At 34.4% G+C, this 23,108-nt stretch overlaps 2 protein-coding genes across 4 annotated transcripts; one reads left to right on the top strand and one right to left on the bottom strand.

The window, feature by feature from the left end:
• Nucleotides 1–93: 93 nt before the first annotated feature.
• Nucleotides 94–6,319, bottom strand: LOC142546048 (phospholipid:diacylglycerol acyltransferase 1-like). Its single transcript, XM_075653536.1, has 7 exons — nt 5,513–6,319; nt 4,238–4,460; nt 3,561–3,844; nt 2,698–3,019; nt 1,920–2,179; nt 1,053–1,553; nt 94–547 (listed from the first exon to the last, which is right to left on the bottom strand). The coding sequence occupies exons 1-6, from the start codon at nt 6,004–6,006 to the stop codon at nt 1,070–1,072; spliced, it is 2,067 nt and encodes a 688-aa protein (XP_075509651.1). The 5' UTR covers nt 6,007–6,319; the 3' UTR covers nt 94–547; nt 1,053–1,069.
• Nucleotides 6,320–8,204: 1,885 nt separating this feature from the next.
• LOC142546049 (omega-amidase, chloroplastic-like) lies at nt 8,205–21,455 on the top strand. 3 transcript variants are annotated; one of them, XM_075653538.1, is made up of 11 exons: nt 8,205–8,568; nt 15,343–15,459; nt 15,798–15,836; nt 15,918–16,022; nt 16,183–16,276; nt 16,570–16,644; nt 17,394–17,472; nt 19,676–19,691; nt 20,175–20,255; nt 20,418–20,500; nt 21,005–21,455. In XM_075653538.1, exons 1-11 carry the CDS (start codon nt 8,269–8,271, stop codon nt 21,090–21,092), a joined length of 1,077 nt encoding a protein of 358 aa, XP_075509653.1. In that variant the 5' UTR covers nt 8,205–8,268; the 3' UTR covers nt 21,093–21,455. The 3 variants fall into 3 exon arrangements, with proteins under 3 accessions (XP_075509653.1, XP_075509654.1, XP_075509652.1); XM_075653539.1 differs by lacking the exon at nt 15,798–15,836 and having other exon boundaries at nt 21,005–21,453; XM_075653537.1 differs by having other exon boundaries at nt 15,798–16,022; nt 21,005–21,435.
• Nucleotides 21,456–23,108: the final 1,653 nt, after the last annotated feature.

Here is a 23,108-nt window from a genome sequence, read left to right as displayed (position 1 = left end):
TATAGAAAAGTCATAAATTTGAAATGACAGAAAGAAAACATTTATAAATTTTAAAAAAACATATATTTTAAAAATTAGTCGAGGGATGTCATTTTCTAACTATGTAATGTACAAGCATTATACAAATATATTCTAATTAGCCTTTTAATAAAAGAGACATGAATCAAGGGTAGCAATACCCTTCTGCTAGCATAAAGGACATAATAACCGGTGATAAAAGTATACGAATAGAAAGAAAAATATAAATAAAATTTATATCGGAACATTAAAAAATGCACAAAATTTCTGATGATGTAAAAGGCGAGCGAGCACATACAAGAATGAAAGAAGTGCAAAACTTTGATGCCAATATCCATGCTTCCAGTTATAGCTATACTTGTACAATGGCCGTCAGCGCAGAATCCTTGGGGCCATTTTAAGCACTTTCTTGTTTTGTAATATTGTATAGGGGGCTATTTTGTCGTAGTATTGGCTGCCATGGTAGGAGTGAACGTGACCGAGCCTGGAAAAGAGAACGAACTTTTCATTCCAAGTTGCGCCCAAGATTCTGCGTGAACAGAAGTAAATGTTGATTCAAACATCTGTCTTTTAAAGAAGAAAATGAAGCATCTACTATGAAATGATACTGAAGCCAATAAATGTGTGAAACTCAGGGTTGAGAACTGGATTGGAAAGGGATGCTCACCGTGTGACGATCATGTAAGTGAGCACAAATTTATGTAAAATCTTTTCTAGGACTGAATACTTACTGTCACATCAAAAGTTACAGATGTGCTAACAATGCAATTTAAATATCATATTTTCGATGTTTTACCACTTAATTAGATAGGAAAACAAAGTTGTTGCCCTACAACAGATATAAACTTGCAGTCTACAGGGGTAGCTGCAGCATGTAGACAAGTCAATACTGTCGTTTTTACCTCCTACGAGGAATCCATCATGCCATGGAGCCAAGAGAATCATTTGAAAGCCAAATTGAACCACAATTAAGGTGGGTAAAAGCTTAAAAAATAGCAATGGGATAAAAATGATAAAGAGAAGAAACAACACACCTTAAAAAAGTACACTCTTAAAGCTTTAGCTTAATCCTTTCTGACCATTTGAAAATATCAGAATGTACTTGATCTCCTCCTATATCTTCTCCTGTGGCACCTGCTGCTACCTTTATGATATCTTCAATTAAGGCAAAGTTTCCCATTATGTCGACATGAGCACCACTTTGTGTTCCTCTGCCCTCTAAAAGAGTTGAGGGAGGGGCATGATTGTACTCCCTTACAAATGTACGGATGCCAGAGGGATTGAATCTAGTCTTTCCTCGCCAACCTTTAGCACACATGAAGCCAGCACTAAGAATTGGGACTGTTTCATCTCCATTGACTGAATATACCCCTCCTTTCAGACAAGGGCCTTTGTCTCCACCCTCTGCTGCGGTGTCAATTTGAAAAGGAATATAACACTCAGCAGCAGGACTGAGCTTGTACACATATGCTCTTTCTGTAGGGATCCCTACTCCATACATTGAAAAGATTTCCATGTTTGGGGCATTTGGTAATCTGCATCAGAGAATGAGACAGTAAAGACCAGAACTGTGGATTTAATCAAACCAATCTTTGTAGGCGACACAAAATTGGAACAAGACTACTGCTTTACTAAATATGGTGGGTAATTATTAAATTTTCATATTTCCTCGGGGCATTGAACTTGTCCTTGAGAATCATTGATAGTTAAGAAAGGGAACACACATCACCCTTCCTGAAGAAATGGAGTCATATGGAGTCACATATATATGGCAAATGAAAAATGTCCATTCACCAGGATTTATATGATTCTTGGGAGAGGCTGGTAGGCAGGAGTGGCAGTGGGGGGTGAAGGAAGGAATAACAACACAGATACAATTATATGTCGAGTCAGAGGCTTACTTTGTTTCTAAAGGATTTGACCAGTACTTGTAATGATCATATCTTTTGTCATCTAGATCATCAGCTACTCCATAGGAAAAATGAGCACTGCCACGCTTCATCATCTTAGGTGCAACAAATTGAAGCATATCCAAGATCGAATCTGCAGTGTAGACTTTATAGTCAGCTATAGCTTTGACACCACCAATGCCCATATCATGGTATTCTGTCCACACGTCACGGCAGGTAGTGTTAGCCAGATTCTTCCCCTTCATAGCATCCTAGAGATCAGACAACTTAAAAATGAATTAAGAAGAAAGAAAACAACTCAGATAATGGAAATTCACCATTGAATTATTAAGGTATAAGGTCAGCATCTGCAGGGTGGGTGACATTTAGGAACACATCAGCCCTAAATATTGAATCTTTATTCATAATAACAAGTCACTGATGAGTATATATGATGAATGCTGGCATTATTAAACAGAGAAACGGACACTGAAAGATTAAAGCAAAAGTCTATCAGAAAATGCAGATCACGATTAGGTATTAAAACTCTAACACAGGAGTAATCGAGGAAGACCATTTGACAAAGATATAGACATATAAGCAACAAATCATCTAGAATACGAGGAGAAAATAGGATCAGGTATGGATGGTTTGAAGAAAATGATTGGTAAAATTGCCTTTTACACATGATTTCGCATAGAAAAATGTGAGGGGGGAAATTGCTACATAAATCAATACAAATATATTCTGAATTCTCAGACTGGTCAATAAATGGTAGTTGAAACATTACCCTAAAATCAACTCGCTCAATTTCTGATGAATGTAAATTAGACACATCCTTTCCAAATGATATTATTCTTCCATACTTGGCGTGAAAAGAATTGGCTAAATCCTCAGTTCTGTTGTTAGCTGTTGTTTGGCCGTTGTCATTCTTTTTCTTCAAACTACAGTCATGACCTTCTTCTGGAGACCAATCAAAACCACCCCAGATAGTGTCTCCGCCTTTTGGTATCATCGACATAGTTGAGTCCCAAGTACGAGTCATTCGCATCACATGCTGTAACGTTTGGAATCCAAATACATCCATGTCCAAAACACCTGGTGCTATAGCCCTGCATAAGCAAAAGAAAAGATAAACATCGAAATCTAAATACACACAAATCCTATTCCAAATTAGCTGGAGAGCAATCACATGGAATACAGTTGATTAAATCTCACTCACTCTCCCTCCCTCCCTCCCTCCCATCTGATAAGCTCTTCTAGCGGCAAATTTAAAGACCATAAAATATTAGTATCTTTTTTTCCATAAAACTCCAAAAAGAAAAGAGAGACAATATCTGAACTCAAATAAAATCTAGCTAGGAAGCCACAATCTGCTCCTTTATTGGCATGAACTGCATAAAATACTGATGACACCTGACAATTTTGGACAGTATGATGAAATATTGCAAATTAGAGCTTGGTGCACTTTCGTCCTTGGTTTGAGCATACTGATGCTCTTTTAGATGATAAATTATATAAGACTAAAAAGGAGAGGCATCCTGGTAACAATAATTATTTTTTTAAGGAAAGAAAAGCTATTTGAGCGAGAGAGATGAATAAAGTTACAAATATGGACTATATCCAATCACTCAATTATGTTCAACATCAAACCTTGCAATCGCAATATCCTTAGCTTCTGCAGAGAACAATCCTGTAACTGCTTTAGGAACACCCAGGAAAGGCCCTCCGATGTTCATTACAGCCTTTATATGCTCAGCACACCAATTTGGTCCACCACCACCACCCATCGGCGCCGGTGCCTCCACCCATTTCATGAAATGCAAGAAATATAGAACCCCCATTGAATGTGGTACAACCACCACCTTTTTGCCACCACTAGTAGCTACCATGAGCTCTATGTTACTTTTAATTCTGCTCAGAGTTTGGTCTCGAACCTGGTGATTTAGCCCAAAAAAATATCTGATTCACGAAAGCATCATCGAGAGGGGCGAAAAATCGTGAAATATGTTGTGCCATAAAAATACCGCGTAACACTCGTGTATATGAATGTCACAAGATTCACAATTCATAACAAATTTCTTGCATCTAAAGAAAGATAGCACAGGCAAAAAGTAATAGCTGCTCAAATGATACGTGGATAGTTGATTCAAGTTGTAGAAGCATTTTCTCTGCTTGCAATTGTGAGATTACACGGCTCAAATGCCTTCAAGACAAAAAAATGGCAGGATTTCATGCATGAGGTACACCCTTTTTCTCGAAATTCAATTTTTAACTATACTAGACAGTTCAAAAATTTATAAGCACCTTGGGCAAAGAAAGTAGCAAACCTCAGTGTTTTGGAATGAGATCCTCCAATCATAGGCAGCCATATACATGTTTTTGTCTTCATACCCAATTCGAGCCAAGTTAGCAATCAAAACAGCCCAAACGAAATAACCCGGTGCAAAGTAATCAGCTGCCACAAGGCCAGAAACGGGCCTGATTTTTATACCAGGGGGGTCCAATCCGGTTTCATTATCCAATGACATGTGTTCAACCCAGCACAAAGGTCTGCATAGATGGTGGAAGTATAAAGTGAAAAACATAAAATATAACCGTTAACGTGGCTTAATTTACCAAGGAAAATCTAAAACACATGTCAATATATATGATAGACTTACCATTGCCTCTTCAAAAAACAAAGCAAGTATCGTAAAATCAAGGGAACATGATTATGTGTATTACTGTGAGAAGTGAACATTTCTAATACAATAATTTTGAGCATACAAATTGTCCAAAGAAATAGTATCATTGTTGTAAGGCCCTGGGCCTGCCACTTATGGGCCCTGCAATCACAGTCTCTGGACCCGGTCCAGCTTGCACTTACTCACAGGACTCCTCCCCCCTGGCAGGGCTTCCCCAAGTTTCGATCTCATGACCTCCAGGCTAAGTACATGGATCATTGAAACCTGATACCAATTGAGCTCAATTGAATATTTTTAATCCACTTTAGTGTCTGGTATTCATGCATATATTCGATATTTCTTACCAGACGAAACACTGAATATTCCACAGCATCACTTAAGATATCAAAGCGAAGGTCCTCAAAAAAAAAAAAAGACAAAAACTTGTGCCAAATCAGCAAGTATTTGATCACAGAGTAGAGCAGGAAAATCAAAGCTGCATTCAGCATCTGCGAAACATTGTCTAACACTACTATCAGTTTAGAAACTTTCATCAGACTCCGCAAACACCTTACCCGCCATCAAAAGTCACAATTAGACTTCCACCTTTAATACCTAGTAGAGTATTTACCGCTCAATAAATCATTGCAAATATGCAAAAAAAAAAAAAAGAAACACCACGCATGCCATGTCCACCAAGAGAAAATCCAAACATCCCACTTTTAAATTTCCCACCAGTTTATAAGAAATAGTAAGCCATTATCTCCGGTCCATAATGAATCAAATAATTCGTAATTGACTGACCTTTCTGACACGCACAGACAGACTTACTAAGTAATACAAATAAATTTCAAAATCTTATAAATCTCCATGTCAGAACTCACACCCATAAGCACACAAACTTACATGCAGCATGAATAAGGCAACGAAACTTTATACCTTTTGTAGACTTCACCAAATGTACCACCCCAGAGCCTCTTTCTGAACAACCCCTCGGCACAGGCGTGGCCTTCCCACAACTCCAGCCCCCCGGTAACAATCCCAGGGACGAAAATCACCGGATGTTTAGCTCTCAATCCATCCTTGGCCAACTTCACACCCGGAGGATCCGGCAATGGCCCTGTGATCGCTTCCGTTACATACTGCGGAAACGAAGCTGGCATTGCATTGTACAAGAATAACAAGAACCACCACATCGAACATATGCACCCAATGAACCAGCAGCAACTGTCCACACAGCTCCATCTCCTCCTCGATTTCTCCGCCGAAGAATTATTCGAACCGCAGTTCAAATTGGAATTCAAATTCACATCAAAATTCGATCTTTGTTCCGAATCACCCCCCTTTCTCTCCTTGTCTTCATTCAATCCCGGTTTAGAATTCTGAGGTTTATTATCCCCTGCAGAACCTTTTCTGCGTCTCAGCGTAGGCATTTATCATCAAATTAATGAATATAGTCGATAACTATCTACAAAAACACACAGTCGCAATAATTCTTACGCAATCCGGTCACTTCCAACAGCATTTTCAGCTGACCCAGACCAATATACAAAATTACATGCATACAAGATATGGGTTCAGAATATTTTGTTGATTTCTTCAATCAGAACTAATTGAAAACCAAAGAAAAATCCCTTTCAGGTAATTTGATGAATCAGATATTAATTGAAATCCCTAATCCTTACTATGTAGTATGTACAAACTACGTTGTAGTAGTCTTTATCGAGTTGTTGCCACGAGCGAGGCGGAAAGTTGCTGGGTATTGAATATTCCAGTGGAGAGCGAGAATCTGATACGACAGGACCACTACACCACTTTCACATTTTTATTATGCAAAATTTAGTTAATTTTTTTGTGTCTATACAGAAGAAAGTGAATACTATTATATTTGGTTTCTAATAAATTTTATTAATAAAAAGATTAGACACATATTCCTATTATGTCAGAAGAACATTAAAAAACACATATGTTAAAATTGGACGCATGTATGATAAACCTTAGATTGACGTTGTCTCGAGTAACAATAATGAAAATGAATTTGTTTTGGATAACACGAAAAATGAGTTAAACGAGGAGAATGGAGTTGAAGTATTGAACAATAGTACGACGCATAGTTAGATAATTTTTTATAATGTACCATATTCTAGATTTATTATGTATTGAATTTTAGAATTTAATAAACTATGAAATTAATCGGGAAAAACACAAAACTTTTAGAGATTGAGAAAAATTTACAAAATTAGTGATATTCGAAACTAGTTAAATAAATATTAAACAGAATACTTTAAAACATTATAAGCGTGTTATGATAGTTGGATTTGATGTGATCCAACGGTGATGAGGAGTGCCGGGAAAAATAGATTGGAGCAGCATTTCCTTCCGTGGGGTTGTTAGTCTGACTGCGTCGGCGTATGGGACTTTTTCCACTGAATTATGCCCATAAAAACATGTGATTTCTGGGATCGATATTATGAATCTTTATTTGAGCTAACTTTTGGAATAAAATTAGATCAAAGTCTTAATATTAATATGTTATCAGAGCTTAACTCGTTGTTATATGACGGACTGTCATATGAGTCATCTACTAATGTATTGTAAATTTCATACTCCAGTTAGTTATTTACGTACATAAGGGGGTGTGCTGGATTTCTTGCATCGAGGATAGGTTGATTGTTAGTTCGTGTTGCCTGGATTAATTTTTTGTAAATGATATATGTAGATTTTGATAATCTTTCATGTTTAAGTTAACCAAAGATTGAGTCTAGATTTAACTTATAATCTTGACAAAATCTCTCATACATTCAAGAACATAAAAAGATGAAATGATACAACATATTTTTAAAAAATTTATCAAAATTTTTATATTTTTAAATTATTTGAAAAAAAACCTACCTATAAACACACCAATATGATATGAAATATAAATTATTATATTTGAAAAAAAACCTACCTATAAACACACCAATATGATATGAAATATAAATTATTATATTATGAAGAAGTGAGCACTTTATGATAATATTTTAACACTATATTTCAAAATCGTAATTACCGCCCCCAATTTTAATTAATTTATTAATGACGTGTATGATGAATTATACTATTATTATTATTTAAATAAGAACCATATTTTATTATATTAGAAAAATTAAGTTAGATTACCTTTATTTTAAGAGTAGGTATCTTATGAGACGGTCTCACGAATCTTTATATGTGAGATGAGTCAACCCTACCGATATTCACAATAAAAAATAATACTCTTAACATAAAAAATAATATCTTTTCATGGATGACCCGAATAAGATATATGTCTCACAAAATACGATCCGTAAGACCGTCTCACACAAATTTTTGTTTTTTTTAATAACAAATAAAATTATAATATCTAATTAGATTTAAAATAAAAAAATACATTAAATCCGAGCATTTTTTTTGTCCAAACGGTAACCATAAGCCTGATCTTTTCCCAAAAATTAATTAATCGACCGTCTTATATTGTCGAATATCCTTATAAACAAAAAGACTGTGAACTGTCACATGCCAAAAAATACATCGTGTCATTATTATATTTACACAAGCAGAAGTACGTATTATTTGCTATTACGTATTAAAACCCATATCATTAATTCGACTTTTCCCGTCTAAAGAAAGAATTTATAAATATGTGAATCTTTACAGATCTTCAGTTGCTGAAAATGGATGCCGCTGCCGCCATTAAAATGCTCTCCCCACCTTCACACCAAATTCACCGTACCCATTCCTTGATTTCCTCTCCCCGCAGCTCTTGCTTCTCTTCCGAAATTCGTCTCCACTCCTCATTATTATCCTCCACAATTCTCGACATTCGTAGCATTTCCATCTGCAGAAGGACGATTGATATCAATTCCAGCGGCGCGATTTCATCGGTAGCAATGGCGAGGATGGAGTCTTCATTCAAGCCAGAGGAAGCTAGAATTCCTGCTGCCATTCCGTTGTCCATCCCTCCAATCACCAAAGTAAAGTTACTGTCTCATTCATATATCTTTTGTGTGTATTATCTATGTTCTCTTTACGTGCAGACAAATTGGAAATGCGTATGAATTGCATATCATAAGCATGATTGAAAAGTTTGACCTTTTCTGGCTAACTGCTCGGGATCGGGTTTCTGGGTACATGTCAAATTATTTATGAATTGTGAAAAATTTAGTCCAGAGAGTTGTGTTTTGATAGACTTAGTTTTTAGTTAGTACTAAGATATAAATGTTGGGGAAAACCCATAAACCGCAGAATCCATCGTGATAAATCATCAAGAATTTGACTGAAATCTTAAGCGGACGCGTACCTGAAGCCATAATCCTGAATTCTTTAGAACGTGTCTTGATCTTCCAGATCTACGCGCTATTTTTTTGAGAGAATCATTTAGTTTCTCTTCAGAACTATTTTCTTAATGGGGGAGAGAATAGTGAAAGTGATAACGCGAGATCTGGGGACCATGACCCATATTTATAGATAATGTTTACCAATATCTTCTGATATTTCTGTTTTAGCCCATCATAAAAACAGAAATTACACTATGTCTCTACACATTAAAGGACCCACAACCCATTAGATACATTAAAGCCCAATAACCCGAACCATTAATTGATCACTTTATTTTGGGCTTAACTTAAACAACCCACAACACATAATTATTCACATATAAGCCCATATAAATAATTGATCCAACAATCTCCCACTTGGGCTATATGTGCAACTTTATAATTATGTTTGTGAAAATAACCTTATGAGCTCAAAATTGTTGTCATTCCGAAATATATCTATAACCAATCCGGTCCATCAATCACATCAACATAGGATCAAAGCAGTCTTCGCTACACTCAAGGTAACTAGACCCATCAATGGTCACATATGCCAACACAACTGAATGACATGGATCGTGAAGTGGATGTGTAGCATGGAAATTTCATGCAATGTGACAGTAACATGCCTATTTCCAACTGGTCCTCCCTTTAACCTTATCGAGATCAAACTTTAAATCATAATTAGAGTGTGACTTAACTTGAAATTTATTTCTGCAGAAAATAAATTTACATAATTGTAACTGAAAATGTCTACAATTGAAAAGCATTTAAAATAAACTCCCACTAAAACTGGATTTCCTCAATTGACATAACACCCATACTAGCAGTATGCTCATGAAACTGTTTGGGTGGTAGTCCCTTAGTAAGCGGATCCGCAACCATGGAGTTTGTACCGATATGCTCAATAGACAACTTTCCACTCTGAATTCTTTCTTTAACAACCAGAAACTTGATGTCAATGTGTTTTGACTTCGTCGAGCTCCTGTTGTTATTGGAATACATAACTGCTGATTTATTGTCACAATGTAATCTTAGTGGCCTTTCAATGCCATCAACAATGCGCAGTCCCGTGACAAAATTTTGCAGCCATATTCCATTATTGGATGCCTCATAACACGCTACAAACTCAGCTGCCATGGTGGAAGAGGTTATAAGTGACTGTTTAGCACTCTTCCAGGAAATGGCACCTCCAGCAAGGAGATAGATGTAGCCCGACGTAGATTTCATACTATCTTGGCATCCAGCAAAATCGGAGTCAGTATACCCAATGATCTCAAGCTGATCCAACCTCCGATATATGAGCATGTAATCTTTTGTTCTCTGTAGGTACCGTAAAACCCTTTTGACTGCTTTCCAATGTTCCACTCCTGGATTACTTAAATATCGTCCCAACATTCCTGTCACGTACGCAATATCTGGACGTGTACAAACCTGAGCATACATCAGACTCCCCACTGCAGATGCATAGGGAACCTTCTGCATTTCCTTTTCCTAAAAATCATTCTTTGGGCATTGTTTGAGACTAAATTTGTCTTCTTTAGCCACAGGGGTATCTGTTGGTTTACAATCTTGCATCCCGTATCGCTTGAGAACTTTCTCGATATAGCCTTTCTGAGATAATCCAAGAATACCCCGAGAACGATCCCGATGTATCTGAATACCCAGTACAAAAGATGCATCACCAAGATCCTTCATCTCAAAATTCTTAGCTAGAAATCTCTTGGTTTCATGCAACAACTCTATATCGTTGCTAGCGAGCAGAATGTTATCAACATATAAAACCAGAAAAATATGCTTACTCCCACTGAACTTATGGTACACACAATCATCGACCAAATTCATCTCAAAACCAAACGAGATGATCACTTGATGAAATTTGAAATACCATTGTCGAGATGCTTGCTTGAGCCCATAGATGGATTTCTTTAATTTGCAAACCATATTATTTGTATCTTTGGACACAAAATTTTCTGGCTGCACCATATAAATCGTTTCATCAATGTCACCATTTAGAAACGCAGTCTTTACATCCATCTGATGAAGCTCGAGATCGAAATGCGCCACCAAAGCCATTATAATCCTTAAAGAGTCTTTCGAAGAAACCGGAGAGAAAGTCTCTTTATAATCAATGTCCTTCTTTCTGTGTAAAGCCTTTAGCGACAAGACGAGCCTTGTATCTTTCCACATTGCCTTTCGAATCCCTCTTGGTTTTAAATATCCATTTGCAACCAATGGGCTTCGTACCTTTAGGCAATGGGACAAGATCCCATACGTCATTGTCCTTCATGGACTTTATCTCCTCATTCATGGCATCATTCCACTTTTGAGATTTAGAACTTTCCATGGCTTGACGGAAGTTAATAGGATCATCCTCCATCAATCCAATGTCTGCCTCATGTTCTTGAAGAAACACAATGTAATCATCTGGCAATGCATTTCTCCGCTCTCTAGTGGATCTCCTTAATGGCATATGTTCTGGAGGTGCTTGAGTTTGTTTATTTGGAATGAGAGGATCTCTAATATTGTCTTCCTGTATTGTGTCTTGGTCAAAGTGAGGAATATGATCCTGACCAATGTCCAAGACACCTGTGGGAATATTTACATATTCCTCTTCAAAGACAATATCCCTTACTTTATCTCTCCCCGCAAACTCAACATCCTCAAAGAACCTGGCATTTCCTGACTCAAAAATCGACTTACTCATGGGATCATAAAACTTGTACCCCCTGGATTTTTCAGAGTATGCAATAAAATAACAACTAACCGTCCTTGAGTCCAGTTTCTTTTCATTAGGCTTGTAAGGCCTTGCCTCAGCTGGACATCCCCAAACGTGCAGATGCTTAAGACTGGGCTTTTTACCCGTCCAAAGTTCATAAGGGGTTTTGGTCGCTGCCTTAGTTGGAACCCTGTTAAGGATATATGCTGCGGTCTTTAGTGCTTCTCCCCAGAGTGATTCTGGTAAGGTAGAATGACTGATCATACTCCTCACCATGTCCTTAAGCGTTCTGTTTCGTCTTTCAGCAACACCATTCATAGTAAGCGAATCCGGCATAGTGTACTGTGGGACGATACCGCATTCCTCCAGGAATCTAGCAAAAGGTCCTGGACGTTGTTCACCTGAACCGTCATATCTACCATAGTATTCACCACCACGGTCAGATCTAACGCTTTTAATCTTTAAGCCAAGTTGATTTTCAACTTCAGCTTTATAGTTTTTTGAACACATTCAATGACTGTGCCTTTTCATGAATGAGATAAATGAAGCCATATCTTGAAAAATCGTCTGTAAACGTTATAAAATACTGTTGACCATTCCAAGAAGCCGAAGGAAATGACCCACAAATATCAGTATGTATAAGTTCTAAGACGCCTGAACACCTGTTGGCTTCAAATCTCCTTTTGTTGGTTTGTTTTCCCTTTATACAATTAACACAATTATTAAAATCTGTGTAATCTAAAGGTTCGAGAATTTCGTCTGACACGAGTCTCCTTATTCTCTTTTCAGAGATATGACCCAATCTTTTGTGCCATAACGCAGCTGAATTCTCACTGGTTAATTTTCTTTTAGTGCCTCTACTTGTTTGCAGGGATTCATTAAATGAAGCAATAACATCCAAAGAATAGAGATTATCATATCCTGATAAAGAACCAGAACCAACCAATTTTGAATCGAGAAACAAACTGAATATTCCATTTCCAAAAGAACAAGAATAACCAAATTTGTCCAATGCAGAAATGAAAATCAAATTCCGTCTAAAAGACGGCACAACAAATGTTTCATAAAGATCCAAATATATTCCAGTCTTTAACAATAATCTAAATTTTCCTATTGCCTCAACTTCGACTTTGTTGCCGTCACCAACATAGATGAATCTTTCAGCATCACTTGGTTTTCGGCAATCCAGGCAACCCTGCATAGACACACTGATATGAGTTGTTGCACCAGAATCTATCCACCACGTGTGTCTAGGCACTGAAGTTAAATTAACCTCAGAACAAACCATATTCAGAAGCATACCTTTCTTAGCACGCCAAGCGTGATAATTACTGCACTGCTTCTTCATATGCCCATCACTGCCACAGAAAAAACAACCAGAACTTTGAGAATCACTAGGATTCTTCTGTTGTTTCTTCGGAGGCTGTGTATCCGCAGCTTCCTTATACTTTCGTTTCTTTCCTTTATCCTTCGAGGTAGAGGCATAATAAGCACTTTCTGTCTTGTCTTGGTTCAACCTTTCCTCTTCCTGGACACAGTGCGAGATGAGCTCATTCAGAGACCAAGTCTCTTTCTGACAGTTATAGCTCACCTTGAGCTGGTTAAACTGAGGAGGAAGAGATATCAAAACCAGATGCACCAGCAAGTCCTCATAGAGGTCAAGCTTCAGTGCTTTCAACCTTGAAGCAAGATGAGACATTTCCATAATGTACTCCCTGATATTGCCCTTACCTCTGTACCTCATTGAAACTAGGCTTGCCAAAAGTGTACCAATTTCAGACTTTTCACTTTTAGCAAACCTCTTTTCGAGGTCTTGAAGGAAAGCCTTAGCCGTAGCAATGTCGTTAGACATTGTGCCCCTGAATGTTTCTGGAATGGCCCTCTTCATGATCATCATACACATGCGATTCGATCTGTCCCACCTTTCAAACTCCCTCTTTTCATCAGAGGTACTCTTATCCGTAACGGCAGAAGGAGAGTCAACCCTTATCACAAGGTCCAAATCCATGACTCCGAGAACTATCAATAAATTCTCTTGCCATGATTTAAAATTATAGCCATTTAACATAGGAATAGAATTTATGTTGGAGTGAATATTTGCAGGAGTCAAATCTGAACATAGAACAAAAAACCAAATATACATGCTCAACCAAATATCCAAATAAAATAATCAATAAATTCAAATAATGTAAACCCCCATAAACAGAATATCGAGCACTCCATTAATGTTTCATCTTTGGACAAAAGATTAACTTGTAAGTGATATCCTGGCGCAGCAGTCAAACACTGAAAGTAACTATCATGTCAAATAACAATCTTCCTTTGGGCCGATTTATTATTCACATGAAAAAACCGAAAAACTATCACATGTTTATCACCACAATTGCATATGTGATTATATTAAATATTAACCTTCCTTTGGGCCGATCAATATTCATATAAATCAGATATACCCAAAATCCTTTTGTATTTCAAAATAAAATTAATTTCCATAAAAGATGTCACTTTGGCGACATTTTATTTCAATTAATCAATTTTAAAAATACATATAACCTTATCATTATTTGAATTAATGAATATTTAACCTCAACCGAATAAACCTGTACCGAAAAAAAAAAAATTTGGAAATTCCGTACTGGTCGGGTCGGCCCGGATCCGTACGGTCCGGGTTGACCCGGGTCCGTACGACCCGACCCGAATCCGTACTTTTTTTTTTAAAAAAAAATTAATCCGAATTTTTCGATTTTCCTCTAAAATATTTTGTTGAACAAAAACCGGGAGGAAAATCGAAATCTTATACCAAATCTTTAAAATTTTACAACCAAATCTTTTTACCAAAACTGAAACTTTAAAAGGTTTGGTTTTCAACCAAAATATTTTCCAGATCTGAAACCTTATCAAAAAAAAATTTTAGATCTAAACCAAAATAATTTTCAGATCTGAAACCGTATCAAAATATTTTCAGATCTGAAAACATATCAATATATTTTCCAGATCTGAATCCATATCAAAAAAAATTTTAAACAAAATTTTATTTTTCAGATCTGGATCCAAATAGTATCCAAAAACTTTAAACAAATCTCAATGATTCAAACATGAATGGCTCTGATACCACTTGTTGGGGAAAACCCATAAACCGCAGAATCCATCATGATAAATCATCAAGAATTTGACTGAAATCTTAAGCGGAAGCGTACCTGAAGCTATAATCCTGAATTCTTTAGAACGTGTCTTGATCTTCCAGATCTACGCACTCTTTTCTTGAGAGAATCCTTTAGTTTCTCTTCAGAACTATTTTCTTAATGGGGGAGAGAATAGTGAAAGTGATAACGCGATATCTGGGGACCATGACCCATATTTATAGATAATGTTTACCAATATCTTCTGATATTTCTGTTTTAGCCCATCATAAAAACAGAAATTACACTTATGTCTCTACACATTAAAGGCCCACAACCCATTAGATACATTAAAGCCCAATAAACCGAAAAATTAATTGATCACTTTATTTTGGGCTTAACTTAATAGACAACCAACAACACATAATTATTCACATATAAGCCCATATAAATAATTGATCCAACAATAAACGCACGCAAATTTGGCTTTTTTTTTTTGGTTTATTTTTTCATTTTCATTTTCGATAGCGCCTGCCTCTTCATTCTGTTTATAGAACTGTTGGTTTTGATACATTTTGTTAATTTTTCCTGCAGTTTAAAATCGCACTTTGCCAGTTATCAGTGACTGCTGACAAGGAATTAAACATTGCGCATGCTCGCGAAGTAATTGAGGAGGCTGCAGGGAAGGGTGCTCAACTGATTCTTCTTCCTGTGAGTAGGAATTATGAAGACATAGCATTTGTCATCTTGGATTAAATATTTGCTTTTTCTCTTATATTTGCCATTTCCTGTGTATTTATGTGATTTGAGTTCACTGCAACATTTGAAAACGCCCATGTATAGGAAGTTTCAACATGATGAATATTATTTTGGTAGCTGTGCTATTTAAATGACCACCTTCTATACACCTAAACTAACTTTTATCCTTGGGAACTTTTCCGAATTTTAGATTGTCGACTAAGTAGCTGAATGGCTCAATTGCTAACAAAAATGCTACATCTTTTATCTTTTTATTTTTTTATTTTTACATCTCTCCCTTGTCATGGCAGGAAATATGGAATAGCCCTTATTCAAATGATAGTTTTCCGGTATATGCAGAGGATATTGATGCTGGTGGTAATGCATCTCCTTCGACTACAATGTTGTCTCAACTTTCTCTGACTCTGCAGATTACCATTGTTGGTGGGTCAATTCCTGAAAGAAGTGGTGATAGGTTGTATAATGCCTGTTGTGTCTTTGGAACGGATGGAAAGCTTAAGGCTAAACACAGGAAGGTCTGAGTTTTTTTTAAAAGAAATAGTTTATGTTATTTTGATTTCAAATGCACTCACTTGACATGCCAATATAATAAGATCTGTCAACTGATTATTTAACTTCTTGAAATTGATTTTTTGGTCCCCGGTAATTTGAGGAACCTCTTGTTGTTTTTTACAGATTCATCTTTTTGACATTGATATTCCTGGTCAAATGACTTTTAAAGAATCAAAGACTCTTACAGCAGGGGAGACCCCAACCATTGTGGACACAGGTTTTATGTGCTTTCTCCGATAGATAATTAGTTGTTTTGTGCGTGTATTCTTTTAGGAAAGGATAGCATGGTAATATCTAAATGCTAATTCACTGAGAAATATGTCTTTTTTTGAAGAATGAAATGATGATGCTTCTGAGGTTTTTGAAGTTGAGGAATTTCTGCTGCTATATTTCAAATTCTCAGTGTTGACTGGCTCTTAATTTTGAAATTTTATAAAATATTGTATTTGCATTTGTGTCATTGAGGTTTTCAGTACTACTCTTGGAATATAATTGGTGCCTTTTTTGTAGATGTTGGTCGTATAGGTATAGGCATTTGTTATGACATCCGATTCCAAGAGCTAGCAGCTATATATGCAGCCAGAGGTTCAATTCCTTGTTCATCTGTCAGACCTGTTGGTTAATGCTTTTATTTTTCTTCTTTTGTTAATTTTTAAAAATCGATTTTCAACTGTTAAATTTGATAAGTTAGTGATGAGTATTTTCATGAGCATGGTTATATTTTTAAAAACGAACGTGCCACACTTTCCTACATATATGATGCATTTGGCATCTATTCCTGTTGATTTTATGGGTCTATAATATCTGAATTCTTATCCCAAGGGATCGTCAACTGTATGGAGACTGTGATATTGCATCCTATTTATGAACCTAAGCATTGATTTTGTACGTAACCGGTACTAAATTTGTCGCTATTGGAGAGGAGGAAAAGCTTTGTTTTCATCTATAACCCTGACATACGCGTAATCGTAGACAAAACTTGAATCCTTGGAGTCTCTGCAGGCATCGCACATGGATAATTATCATATTTGAAATTAATAAAATCAAGATTTCTCTCTAGTATCAAATTCTTTGTTCGCACCTTCAAATTTATCACTTTTTTGTGTTTTTCTCTCTCTTAACGATTCACTGGTATAATCTTCCTTTGCAAGTTCTCTTTTCTCATATTCTGAACCTAATTTATATTGCTTTCTCCATTGAATTGGGTAAAATTAGCATGTAACTTTAACTCCTTTAGACTCTTTACTTGCGTGGTCTCAATATAAAGAAAGCAGTCATTCTTCTTAACATGGCATTAATGTTTCTAACTCGCTATTATCTTCTTATGTTATCAGGTGCTCACTTGCTTTGTTATCCTGGGGCTTTTAACATGACTACTGGTCCCTTGCATTGGGAGTTGTTACAGCGGGCAAGGTAATAGAATGGTGTTGCTTGTGTCTAGCTTATAGCCTATAAGTTTGTTTTCGGCGAATACCATCTATATATAAAATTAGAGTTGTTATACATATAGTAGGTTTCCACTAAAACTTAATGCTTAAAAAGAAAATAAATGTGAATTAATGCTATATTTAATAATTTTCCAATTTCAAATATCATTAAATAATTTTTTTTTAAAAAAATAACAATATTCCTCCTTATTTCTTGTATACTAGTGCACCGACGCACGCGTTGCGTGCTTGTATAATATTTTTTATAATTCATTTGATTTACATTTAAATGAGGATCAAAATATAATTATAAGAAATAGTGAAGGACTACACTGTAATTTTGATATATAAATTAAAAAATAAAATGAAAAATAAAAGAATAAAAAAATGACCTCGGTGAGAATTGAACCTATAACCTAAACTCAAAAAAACAATGACTATATCAACTAAACCACATATAACTTGCATTAAAGTTTTAACATTTTTTTAATATATATAATTACTAAAACAGACCATGACACCAAATTTAGTTACTCTAAGTGTCTCAAACTTAATAAAGTAGTAAAGATTTATTTAGATGTATTGATTTTAAAATAGGATTATATAAAAATATATTAATATATTTATATATGTAATTAAAGTAATAGTTTACATTAAGGGTCCGTTTGGTACGTGTGATAGGATAAGTAAATTATTAATAATTAGAGTGATTAAAAAATGAGATATATGGATTAATAATATGGTGGGATAAATAACATGGTGTTTGGTATGATTTTAAAATGATGGATTAATTTTGTAAATTTTATTGCAATGACCAAAATGCCTCAAGTGTTAATTAAATATATATTCTTAAAATAATTGGATAGATAATTAAATATTTATAATTATAATTTACATTTATTAAAATTAATTTAAATATATTTATTAGAAATAAATTTGTAAATATGCATTTACTTTAATAATTAAAATAGCAATAATATTTTGAATGTTAATGTTAAATAAAGTTTAGTAATAATTACAATATTATTGTTTTTTAAAATAATTATAAATATTCTTAAAATAATTTGATAGATAATTAAATATTTATAATTATAATTTACATTTATTAAAATTAATTTAAATATATTTATTAGAAATATATTTGAAAATATTACGGTAATTATTAAACAAAATAAATTAGAATTTAATAAATATTTATTTTCATAAAAAAATTAATTAACAAGATTAGAAATTTATAAAAATTTAATTTAAGATAGATTTGCATTACAATTTATTTTCTTTAAAATGATTGAAAATAATAAAAATATATGAAATTAATTTATAAAAAAATATAATAAAAATTTAAATATTATATTAATTTATAATTTTTACTATTCAAGAATTATACATTATCACACGTTTGAGGAGGGATATTTTTTAATCACACAAATAACATAAATACTGAGTGCTTTCAATCATAATCAAGGGCCTCCATGCTAAATTAAAAATGAACTAAACATGAGATAAGAGATGATTATTTAATAATCATTCCCTTATCATGACTACCAAATATAGCCTAAAAGATAAGACTACAGATATTTATTATTCATTAAAGACAAATTTATTCTAGAAATTTAAATCTACAATGTGACACATAATAATTTTGAAATTTACGAGTATTTACATTTTTTTTGTAATTCTTGAAATTAAATAAATAAATATTATAAATAAAAATAATTATTTAAAAAAAAAAACCTATCTTAAAATTTGTTACAAGTATATTTTAGAAATCAATAGTCTAATTAAATTGTTTATCAACATATTTACGAAAAATTACTTAAGGTAGAAAATAATTTTTTTTTACCTAAATTAGTTTGAGTAAATTTCTTGTGAGACGGTCTCATATATCTATATATCACAAATTTCTTATTATTTTACTTGAATCTCTGGCATATTTTTTGATCACACAAAATAAGATTTGATCTAATAACAATACTTGCTGCTTGAGATGGTACGAGTATGTCTGCTTGTTGAACAATTCTTATCATGGTCACTGGTTTTTGTCAGTTCTTCATCCTTAAATTGACATTTTGTTCACATTGTAATGCATTATTGTTTAATATTTCTTGTCTATCCATTTTATATTAGAATATCACTATTAATAGTGGTTTAAACTCTATTGACATTCATGTTTGCCTATTGATCTTCAGGGCAGCAGATTGTCAGGTACTCTCTCCTCCTTTTTTTTACTTTTGGAAATGGCTTATCAGTTTCTGATTAGAAGAATTAACTACTTCATGGATATTGTCCATTATTTTCCATAATGTAGTATAGCCTTTCAATTTAAAAGAAAGCACGAAACAGTTTGTTTGAATACTCGAGATCTTGTACTTGGATGTAGGATCCTGGAGAGCAAACTTTTGTGCTTAGGACAACGTCAATAGATGATAGGGAGTAAATTTTGTTTATGCCGTGATAGGAGCCTGTGTATTGTCACTGAATATGTTTACTTAAGTGTCCCGAATCAATGACCACATTTAAACTTGAACCATAACCAAAAAATATAGTTACTACTTTTTATGTGAATGCTGCATCAAGTTACTGATACAACTTTCATGGCATTTCCTTCTTAATCATGGAATTGACCTTCCACAAATGCAGTATATTATTGCATCTTCTACTTTACCGATGCTGCTGTTGGTCTGACAGCTTTATGTGGCAACATGTTCACCTGCTAGAGATACTGGTTCAAATTATGTGGCTTGGGGGCATTCTACTCTCGTTGGACCTGTGAGTATGCGCTTAATTTTGGCCGAAGTTCTTTTAGTAATTTGATGTAATGTGGAAAAATGGACCTGAGTTAAATTTTCCCTTGGAAGTCCTTAAGAAAATGATTTCCTTTTATGGAATTTCTGCGGACACCGATTAAATTAAAGGCGTTGAATATGACAGTTTGGCGAAGTGCTTGCAACTACAGAACATGACGAGGCAATCGTCATATCGGAGATAGATTACTCAATTATTGAGCAAAGAAGGTAAGAATGCTCATGGACTCAAACCTCAGTAGATTTAAATTGCTATTTCTTAATTTCCGTTTATGTGTGAGTATGTATGCACTTGCGTATATATATTATTTCTTCATCTTAACCTTGATAATCTTACTCATTATGCATCCCAACCGTACATCTTCCTTGAATATTAGTATATGGTATTTGAACATAATGATGTTAATTCATCCATTTTGCCAATTTTTCCTGCTTGTTTCTTATTTGGTTTTTTATAAATCAGTGGGATTCAAATACAAATTGGTTCATCTCTCGGTCCAAGTTTAATTCATTGGTGTTTACTGTTGCAACACGTATTTGAATTCAGTAATAGCCTAAAAAAGTCCCTATCTAGCTGCATATGACTTTCAGTAAATTTTAGAAGTTACACAACCGGTTTAGAGTTGGAATTTAAATGATTCATTAATTTCGGCTCCTGATTGTCAACTTGATGACAAGTTTGTTTCTATACCCATTTCGATTTTTCTTTTGCAGAACATACCTTCCATTTCAGAGGCAACGCCGAGGGGATCTTTACCAGCTAGTTGACATTCAGAGGCTGAACTCCACAAGAACCATTTGACAATGACAGCCATTTTTTTACACACAACGATTCGAGATAACTGGTATTGGAAACTTCAGATTCGAAAAGTTTAACCATTTCCTTTATGGTGCCCGTTTTCGGTTATTCTTGTGGTGTTTTTCTTTGCTGACTGTAACACATATGAGTTACTTGGGCAGAACTGGAAAAAGGAAAACTACATAGATAAGTATTTGTAATTTATCAGTCTAATCTAATCTAAGCAAGCTAAATAGTTAAATAAAACCACAAATCTATTTTTTTTTTTTTGGGATTTAATCGAATAATGTGTTTCATTTCCCATAAAGCACTTTTTTGGGGACATTTTAGATTGGAAATAAAGGGTATCCAAAGGCCAATACAACAGCAGCTTGTTGGCCACTCTGACTGTGTCTGTTCTCATGCCAACCGCACGCGTGGTAATGAAGCTTTAGCAACCGCCACTATTCAATGTTTCACTTCACACTCACTACAAAGTACAAACATTTCGAGTGTTTTCTTTTGAATCTACATATTCACACACGTATATATTTTTTGAGAAAATAAAGTAGATGTATCATATTATATAATGTTTAAATTTTATATCATTTTATTGGAGATGAAAAAATGAAGAAAATCATGTTTTTCTAGGGGGAAAAGTAGTAAAAGAATACCATAATCACTAATGTTGGGTACCCCCAACCCCCAACACATGAAATATAGCAAGATATTTACCTTGCATCCAACTTAATTCTCTCTACATTCATATCAGTCCTGTTTGGTTCATGGAATGAGATGATGAAGAATGTGATGATAAATTAAAATATAATAATAGCATGATAATTTTTTAATTCTAATTATTGTAAAATTAGAGTGAAAAGTGTGATGATGTAAGGATGTTAAATTTCATTATTCGAGATATTGATAATAGTCAACTCTCACTCTCTTCGATCGATGAATCTCACTCTTTTGGAGAGAAGTACCCTAATTTGAATAGAAGATGTGGGTTTTTAATAAATTTAAAGGATAAAATTTAGTTTCATTAAAAAAAATTATGTATAAAATTTGACTTGTTTTTGAAAAATTAGTTTATACTCATCATCGCTCATATTATATATGACATAGTACTTGTCTCTCTCCAATTATTTTAACCCAAGATCCAAGCCCTGGCATTTGGCTTTTCTTCTTTTCCCCCACTGCCTTTTTTACAAAAAAATTATGAAAGCCCACTGCCCTATTTCCCCTGCTCTTCTCTAGTAAACATCAAGAATCCTATCACATATCATTCCAGGTTCTTTTTGTTGGATCTGGTTTTCTACGCACCCAAACGCAGCGGAAGTTTTAAAAATTTTTAGATCTTGACATTCAAGATGTTTTGCTTTGGGCGCTCGTATGATTTTATCATAAACATTCATAGGGTGTTGAAATTTTATACCTTTGGTGAACGATTCACACGGCTCCAACTATTCCGGGGTTAGCGGAGATAGCTCTTGATGAATTCCCTACGAACTTTCTTCGAGTCTTCTTCTATCAAGTCCACGACCAGACGATTTATTCCTCTTTCAAATAGCACTAGAATATTTGAAAGAAGTTTTTACGTTGAGATCAAAATTTTGAGAGAGAACTCAAAATTCTTTTCTTTGAAAAATTGCCAAAAGAATTTTTGGAGAGATTTTTGTGTGATTCTCGATTATCACACTTGTGGAATAGTAGTGGAGGCTAGGTCAACCTTTTTTTTTCTTCTTAAAAACAAGTCATTTAACCTAAATTCCATAATTAACATTAATGGGCTTGATTAATTAATTGGGCTAGTCCAACTAGTTTAATTAATTAATCAAAGTCCATTAATAACTTTAATTATTTAATATGTTGGACTTGTACTCCTACAAGCCCATTAAACATATTCCAATACATTTAATTTAATATTTAATAAACTCAACTTTTGAGTTTAATAAATTAAATCAATTATAAATTCAACATTTGAATTTAATATTTAAATTATAAATTCAACTCCTTGAATTTATCACCTCCAAAATTTAA

This window comes from Primulina tabacum, chromosome 5 (assembly GCF_025594145.1).
Source record: "Primulina tabacum isolate GXHZ01 chromosome 5, ASM2559414v2, whole genome shotgun sequence".
Classification (NCBI taxonomy): Eukaryota; Viridiplantae; Streptophyta; class Magnoliopsida; order Lamiales; family Gesneriaceae; genus Primulina; species Primulina tabacum.
This window is presented reverse-complemented; position numbering and strand designations above follow the sequence as displayed.

Excerpts from the sequence above, each read along its gene's own strand:
- LOC142546048 (XM_075653536.1), bottom strand. The coding sequence starts at position 6,006 with ATGCCTACGCTGAGACGCAGAAAAGGTTCTGCAGGGGATAATAAACCT. Across the intron at positions 4,461-5,512 it reads TTTGGTGAAGTCTACAAAAG|ACCTTTGTGCTGGGTTGAAC; the intron begins GTATAAAGTTTC and ends CCATCTATGCAG. Across the intron at positions 3,845-4,237 it reads TCTCATTCCAAAACACTGAG|GTTCGAGACCAAACTCTGAG; the intron begins GTTTGCTACTTT and ends CTAAATCACCAG.
- LOC142546049 (XM_075653537.1), top strand. The coding sequence starts at position 8,269 with ATGGATGCCGCTGCCGCCATTAAAATGCTCTCCCCACCTTCACACCAA. Across the intron at positions 16,645-17,393 it reads AGCTATATATGCAGCCAGAG|GTGCTCACTTGCTTTGTTAT; the intron begins GTTCAATTCCTT and ends TTATGTTATCAG. Across the intron at positions 20,501-21,004 it reads TCAATTATTGAGCAAAGAAG|AACATACCTTCCATTTCAGA; the intron begins GTAAGAATGCTC and ends TTTCTTTTGCAG.